This window comes from Saccoglossus kowalevskii, chromosome 14 (assembly GCF_978046115.1).
Source record: "Saccoglossus kowalevskii chromosome 14, keSacKowa6.1, whole genome shotgun sequence".
In the NCBI taxonomy this organism is placed as follows: Eukaryota; Metazoa; Hemichordata; class Enteropneusta; family Harrimaniidae; genus Saccoglossus; species Saccoglossus kowalevskii.
In genome coordinates, this window is record NC_140654.1 from 26,096,928 (window position 1) to 26,105,483 (window position 8,556).

General features: G+C 35.4%; 1 protein-coding gene across 1 annotated transcript in view; it reads left to right on the top strand.

Moving 5' to 3' along the window:
* LOC100368142 (solute carrier organic anion transporter family member 5A1-like) overlaps positions 1 to 7,951 on the top strand; it is a 43,213-nt gene extending 35,262 nt beyond the window's left edge. The window contains exon 8 of the mRNA XM_002737446.4: positions 569 to 7,951. Within this exon, the coding sequence (XP_002737492.1) occupies positions 569 to 996 (428 nt within the window). The 3' untranslated portion in view covers positions 997 to 7,951. The remainder of the gene's footprint in view (positions 1 to 568) is intronic.
* The last annotated feature ends 605 nt before the right edge of the window (positions 7,952 to 8,556 follow it).

Genomic DNA, 8,556 nt, shown 5'->3' on the forward strand with positions numbered 1-8,556 from the left:
AATATTTTTTGGTAAAAAGTGGTATTTTCGACTTGTTAAAAACCGCAAGTCTGATTGCTTTGATATTACATATATAGGTACCCTGGTACTACATGTGTACATCTCTCAGATTTGTTCATTTTGTGAGGATATCTTTAATTCTCATATTTTGGTGAATATTTTTGTAATTTTGTTCATTTCATGATGATGTCTTCTATTCTCTAATTTTAATATTTTTGTCATTTTTGTTGAAAAGAGATATTTTCGAATTCTTGTTGAAAACAGCAAGTCTGATTGCTTTAATACTATACATATTGTTCATTTTCTAATGATATCTTCAGTTCTTTAATTGTAATGTGCATTGCTTACAGCGTAGCTATCTCAGCTGACAGGGTGCTTGTTTATTTAACATTTAATTATGTTGGATGAGCATGATAATTTTGAACATGAAGTATAATATTAACACATCACTTGATAAAAGTCTCCATGGGTACCCGAGATGAATGAGAAAAAGCTGTGTAACATGTTAACTGAATACCTGTATGGAGTTTCGAATTAATTTATAAATGACAATGTTTGTGTTTTTCAGCTTATGTTCCTGCGCCTATGTACTATGGTAAAGTAATTGACAACACCTGCATGCTATGGGAGACGGTATGCGGTGATGAAGGTTCATGTTGGGAATATGACTTGGAGAGATTTCGCTTTGTCTACCTTGGGCTGAGTTTGGGACTTAAGTTCCTGTCTCTGATATTTGTGACGCTGGCTTTTATCATCTGTAAAAAAAAATACAACAGGATGAACAAGAAAGAAGCACCCACTAAAGAAGAAGAAGGACAACGTATGTCACATATATCGCAAGAATTCCAGAATGGTGCTGCTGTGGGACACCCAGTAAAACTCAACGACTGTGTTGATAACGATCACCTTCTCCCATTAGTATACATCCAGGCCTGTACTGACAATGTCCCACTTCCAAGGCCACAATCAACCATGTCTTTTGAAAGCTCTGTTTGATGTGGCATCGGTATACCATGGTTTATCGCTTAATTATGAAGCAGCCTGCTGCTGCTGCTTTTATAAAAAAAATCATGATTAGCTTCAGTAATGCTGTGTCTTTCTCACAGGTTATGAGCAGATAATCAGAATATGCGTTTTAGTTGGCACAAATGAGGGGGTATGAAATAGTTTGAGTGTTAATAATACCCACTATGCTAGTAGTTAAGCTTAGTTAAAGGCAAGCTTAGTTAAAGGCTGATATGTCATTGATCAGAATTTCAGTACTTTTCAATAAAGTGATGAATGATGTCACAAAAGATTACATGTTATTATTATATGTTTGAAATCCTGTTGTAATGAGGGTACATGGCTTATGAATATTGTGGAGTAGAATTAAGTTATACATTAAGTCAGCTAAACACTGGTGGAATGCCAAATTTGTTCTATTATTAGTGCTTGACTGGTCAAAAGAAGTTGTATTTGAAAGCACCAGTTTGCAATGTTTGGTTAATATGTACTTCTATTTGAGCTATGATTCTGATTTTCAGGGGTAGACTACCTGGCACTACCTGGCAACCTAATAAAAAAAAAAAAAAAAAAAAAAAACTTTCAGGAAACGATATTTTGAGCTAGTTGTTGAGACTCTCCTGAATAGTGTATTTTAAACATGACTACCCCAATATGTGCAACAAATATAAATCTGGTTGTTCAGGATTGTTTCATTGTTTAGTTTATGCTGTTTTAACCAGCTTCTCAATCGGTGTTCCACATCAGCTCATGCAGAGCCCATAGGAATATATTGTACAGTGGTGCACGTCTTAGCAATATAGAACATTCTCTGACGAAGCTCTGCCCCTGAGAATAGAGAAAATTCGGTTTATGACTGAAATATTTTGAAAATATTTAAATCACTAAAATATGTTCCTCGTTGCTAAGACGCGCACCACTGTACCATGTATTTCTATGGGCTCTGTGGAACACCGGTCGAAGAGTTGGTGAAAATAGCTAAATTCAAGAAAACAGTACACAGTCAACTTTGTAATTGTGAACAACCAAATTTATATATGTTGTACACACAGAGGTAATCTTGTTACACTGTTCAGGGGAGTCTCAACAACTATCCCAAATTATCGTTTTCTGAGTGTTTTCGGCCTGTGTTTCCACCGTAATGGTCGCTAGGTAGTGAAAATGCCAAGATGTCCACTCCTTCTATTGGTGCATATTTTTAGTCCCCGTTCGAACGAAGTCCGAAAACGGGGACTTATAATTCGGTCTCCGTCCATCTGTGCGTCCGTGCGGAGTCATATCTCAGAATCCCTTGGACCGATTCCGTTCATTCTTTGCATGTGCCTAGTACTTTATGTGGGACATATGCACATTCAGTGGTTTAGCGATCCGATTCAAAATGGCCGACTGGCAGCCATCTTGTTTTTTTTTAAATGTTGTATTTTGGACATGCTTTGTCAGTTTTCATTCAAACTTGGTACATAGATTATACATGTTAGGGTACATGTCCATGACGATTTATTTCACAATTGGATCAAAGATGGCCGACTGGCAGTCATCTTGTTTTTTGAAAATGTTTTATTTTGCACATGCTTTGTCAGTTTGCATTCAAATTTAGTACATAGATCATACATGTTAGGATACATGTCCCGACCATCCGTGAGTTCCTGAGTCTGTCCGTCTGTGCGTCCATCCGACCATCTGTCCGTGCGTGCGTCAGTCTGTCCAGAGTTATATTTCAGAATCCTGTGGACCGATTCTGTTCATTCTTTGCATGTGCCTAGTACCTTATGTGAGACATATGCACATGCAGTGGTTTAGCAATTCGATTCAAAATGGCCGACTGGCAGCCATCTTGTTTTTTGAAAATGTTGTATTTTGGAAATGCTTTGTCAGTTTTCATTCAAACTTGGTACATAGATTATACATGTTAGGATACATGTCCATGATGATTTATTTCACAATTGGATCAAAGATGGCCGACTGGCAGCCATCTTGTTTTTTGAAAATGTCGTATTTTGAACATGCTTTGTCAGTTTTAATTCAAATTTAGTACATAGATCATACATGTTAGGATACATGTCCCCGACCATCTGTGAGTTCCTGAGTCTGTTCGTCCATCTGTCTGTCCGTCTGTCCGTGTGTGCGCCAGTCTGTCCAGAGTTCAGAATCCTGTGGACCGATTCCGTTGTCCATACGATTTATTTCGCGATTGGATCAAAGATGGTTGACCGGCAGGCATCTTGTTATTTTTTTTATGCTGTATCTTGGACGTGCTTTGTCAGTTTTCATTCAAATTTAGTACATAGATCATACATGTTAGGATACATGTCCCCGACCATCTGTGAGTTCCTGAGTCTGTTCGTCCATCTGTCTGTCCGTCCGTCCGTGTGTGCGCCAGTCTGTCCAGAGTTCAGAATCCTGTGGACCGATTCCGTTGTCCATACGATTTATTTCGCGATTGGATCAAAGATGGTTGACCGGCAGGCATCTTGTTATTTTTTTTATGCTGTATCTTGGACGTGCTCTGTCAGTTTTCATTCAAATTTGGCACATACATGTACTTTATACACATTAGGATGCATGTCCATGAAAATTTGTTTCAAAATCTGGTCAAGGATGGCTGATTGACAGCCATCTGACTTTTTGGCCTTACTACTATATTTCCACAATTTATGTACCATTTTCATTCATATTTAGCACATACATCATACATATCAGTGTGTTTCATAATCAGATCAAAGATGGCCGAATAACGGCTGTTTTTATTTTTGGCCATATTACTACTACACGGAACACATGTTTTGATGTAAATAAACAATCTGTTGTATACGCCACTTGGAACTCAAGTTTCAAGGACATGCTCGGGACAACCCCTTCGCTTTAATATGACGAGCACAAAGAGAACTTAATTTAACGGGGACTGTGTCATTTTCAATGACTTGTTTCATTTATTAATAAAATCAACATTAAGCCATAAAAAGTTATCACTTGAATAATTTCACTTGTTCATTTAAAAATAAGCATAATTAAAATTCATTTGTTATTGAAATTATTTGAAACCAAATCTATAGAATCTAGATTTGAATTAGAAACCATGTTTTATTCTCATAATAATAATAATGCCTATACTAGCATCTCACTCAACCCCTCATCATATGTGCCATGCGTTTTTTCACCTTGTTGAAATAAAAAAGTTGGATCAAAAAGAAAATGAAATTTAAACACTCATTTGTGCAGGAGTTCTTCAAAGACTTGTTATATAATAACCTGCAATAAAAATTATATATATATAAAAAAAAAAACTTGAATGAATAGAAATTTATTTTAATTATTACCTTGCACCATGTCAATGCAACTTTTAAAACTGTTATGTACTTGTGTTATATTTGTGTAATTGTAATTTCTGTCTGAACCCTTATAATGTAGAACCAGAAATGTACCACAGTATTTTCTTTCTGCATTGCCTTGAAATATTTTATTTGCATCATTTGATGGCATTTTATTAATGTGTTTATATCAAGATTTGATCGGGATATTTTCCTAATCAGGCCTTTTTTAGCAGCCCTTCCTTTTACTGGTGTTACCAATATTGACAAAAATGAAATATTTTCACTGCATTACCCAGAAAGCTTATTCCAAATTTATTTATTTACATGTATTACCGGTAGTATGATTCATTTGTTATTTGGGCATACTGGTTGCTATGCCACTCAGCACAGTGCTGCTATATAGATAGTACTTGGTATACTTTCTCATTTTAGACTTGCCATTTTGAGCGAAGGTTAGTATGAGCTGACAGAGGTCAGTATGAGCTGACAGGTCAGAATGAGCTGACGGAGGTTGGTATGGAGTGACAGAGGTCAATGAGAATTCACATAGGTCAGTATGAACCAACAGTGAAAACTGACTGGTTAATGTCCCACATGATTTTTAAAAAAGGAACAACAGTAGAATGCACACACAGTTGTTTCAATTGAACTATCTAGAATTACGCAATGTAAGTGACAAAAGTCTTCTTTTTTTTCATTTTTTGAGATCAGATTACCCTTACTACGCATAAAAATATTATCATTAATCTAGTTTAATGATATGCAGATATGTTTATTAATATTTTTTATAGATGCTGATAATATTTGACCATAGAATTGTCTATACTGGGTGTTCCCTACTTTTTCATTACTACTGTCCTGTATATGTTTGCTTCGCATGACTCTATTCTAACTGTCAACTTGATATGATTATGTTTTGTCACATGGTCCATCACATGTAACTTTGTTAACCTGATATCTGTCAATATTTACACATTTATGGTTTTTCAATTTACAGATTTTTTAATTTAAAGGGCAGTGGTCGTTGCACTGTGCATGTGCGACAATTGAGTTGATAAACATTGATTTTCCCACAATTCAATGCACTTTTCTAATGAAATCACAAGTGCGTGTTTTGCCCTGTGTGCCACATGCACTAATTACCGCTGGCGATTTTTTCTATGCCTTCCAATCAGTTTGTACTCGTGTGGGCAACAGTAAAAATTGTCATTTTTGTGTATGAGACCCATATCACGCATGCGTGGCACAACAACCACTGCTCTTTAAGCATTTGAGTGTAAATACATGTACTGCTGAGCTGTTTTCGCTTGCTTTTATATGATAGTAATAATTTTCTGTCTGTGGAATTATCATTTCTTTTAATTAATTTTTTTTATCAAATTAAAGTTATTTTGGTATTTTAAATGGTTTAATGTAAGCACAATGGAAACATAACCATTGGAGTGCGCTTGCAACTTAGAGGGCGCTGTGCTGCTCTGGACTATGAGTTGTTCTGGGCACGGTTACTAACAGTGTTCTGGGCAACAAAAAACCTTTTCTGAAACTAAAAGTATGCTGGCATACTGTGTATCTGTCTTCTTCGTCCAGGCTAAATTCTATAATGTCTTTTAAAAAAGTAATTCTTCCATTTGGTTACTTTGAGTATGTTATTCTGTGAGTTATCTACTAAGTGGCAATCAAATACTTTCCATGGGAGTGTGTGAATCTTTTAGAACAGCTTTGGTAGCCGCTGTTTTATTTAGTGGAAGCACTGTTATGTTGTGATGAAGTATCATTGTTTCTCGGTTTGATTGCAAATCTAGCAAAATGTTATTTAAATATGCTCCCAAAACACTACTTATCTGGAACCTCAGGGTAATTCCAACACCATTTAAGTCATTCATTCATAACCTTGAATTTTGACATGAGGCTTTGTCATGTTTACTCCGTGTAGCTTAATTTATGTATAGTAAACAGTTATTTGGGTGTTTCCCTTCAGTTTGTAAAACATATTACCCGGTATATGTATAGTCTGTGTCTGAAATTAAAGAGCAGTAGTAGTTGCACAGCACTTGTTCAATTTCTGAGTAATTAATGTACATGTATTTCACACATGTGGTATATCACTATGGAACATAATGTGGCGTGACGACCAACATTTAATCTGGTTCTGCCACACATTTTTCGTGGTAGAGTCAAATAGAGTGATGAATTGCAATTTTTAAAAATATTATTTGGAGGAAAATCTGCTTTTATCATGAGGCTACCATTGCTGGTGAGTTTGCGTTGTAAGTCTTATATTCAGTTCCCTGCAATGATACATGATATATACAAATTTACATTGATACATTTCATCAATGTGAAAACGCTGCTTGGAATGCAAATAATTAGCAATGGCCGCCATGCGATAAGAGTGAATTATCATAAATCCTAAACATGAGTAAGGTACACTCATTCATAATTAACTTACTAGGTTTTAATTTCACTAATGTGTTTGCAGGTACATGTAACATTACAATAAAACTCACTGTTTTACTGGATAATCCATGAATTAAAAACCCAGCGAACATAATCAAAAATATTAAAGCAGTAAAATTAATTACCAGTGAAAATAAATGCTTTTACAGTACTTGACTTCATGGATGAAATATGTGAGTGCAGTGTTGAGTGTAACTTTTGTTGTGACAACTATATTTCTTGTTGTGACAACAAATCACTGAAACCTTGTAACGATAATTGAATGCAATATTGTAGTCTGTACTCAAGTATTCTATTTAGATAATTACCACCAAAGATATGTTAGCATGGCTAGTTGCAGTACTACATATCACAATCTTATTTATCCAGGTTTTCTCTTTTTAGTTCCCTTTAAATTCATTGGTGTCCTTTTAAAATTGGGATTGGTGATATATTAATGATTAACTTCTGTGGTATATTAGGTTGTTATTTGTTTACTTGCCTGTTTTTATTGTTTAGAAGTTTCCCTGAGAAATAAAAAAAAAATGGGTTATACTCCAGCAAAACAACAAAGATGGTTTATTTATCCTTCGCATACAGTTCCAGAAAAAAGATTACAGCACTTCCGTTTTCACACCCTGGTTTCTGATTTAAAATATTAACATCAATAATCCTGGTTCTTGTTTAGGGGTGTCAAATTCCCTGTTATTGAGAATTTTTAAATTCCCCCTGAAAAATATAGGCAGCTGTTGTGGAAATTCCAAATCAATTCAGGTATATTGTAATTATTGCTTTTTTATTACAACAATACTTTCAGAGAATGCCAGGATATATGACCTTTAGGGGTCACAGATAGTACCAGGATGTGTGACCAATAGAGGTCACAGAGTACCAGGATGTATGACCAATAGAGGTCACAGAGTACCAGGATGTGTGACTTTTAGGGGTCATTGGCCTATTAAACCATGTAAACCTATTGTCCTGTCATACCATCAAATGGGTAATATTTTAAACCTAGTGGATATCAGAAAGATAATTATTTGTAAGTAAAGAAAACATTTTCAGTTAAGGCAGGCCAAACTTAAATTTATTTAGATCTTCAGCTAAAAGTAATCTTTGGTGGTAGTTTGAGTTTTGTAGAAATTGTGATATGCAAATGCATGGAATAAAATGTAACAAATGTTTTACCACAAATTAAAGTGTCTTATTTGAGTATGTTGATTGTGTGGAGTGGATTACTGGTAATTCTCCCATTTTGGACAAATTGCGAGTTTAAAATATAAGTATTGCCCTCTGTTTAGCGAACATTTACTACGACTGATAAGGATTGCAAACAGTTGTACAAATTCATATTCAACACTCAATTGGTACATATTTACTAAGAGCATCAACAATGATCAATATCATTTTCCCTTCACATGGACCTTCAAAATCTATGTGCAGTCAGAACAATGGCTGGTTAGGCCATTCAAAAGCATGAAACGATGGTTTAGTTGTAGATTTTGTAGAATCCTTGCATGCTGTACAATTGTAAACTCTGGCATCAATTTCCGCATCTAACCCTGGCCACCATATGTAATTCTGGGCCAAAGCTTTCATGCACACTATACCAGGATGACTTTCATGATGTTCCTCTATAATAGTTCACGACCCCCCACAAAATACATCCTTGCTTAACTGATCTGTTCTGATGTACTGTCACAGTTGTTCTGCAACCTTAAATTACACACTTTAAGATTTGTGATTATACAGGATCTCTTGCTGTCCAGTTTGCTACAAGCTCAGCTGGTGATTCATCTAGTGT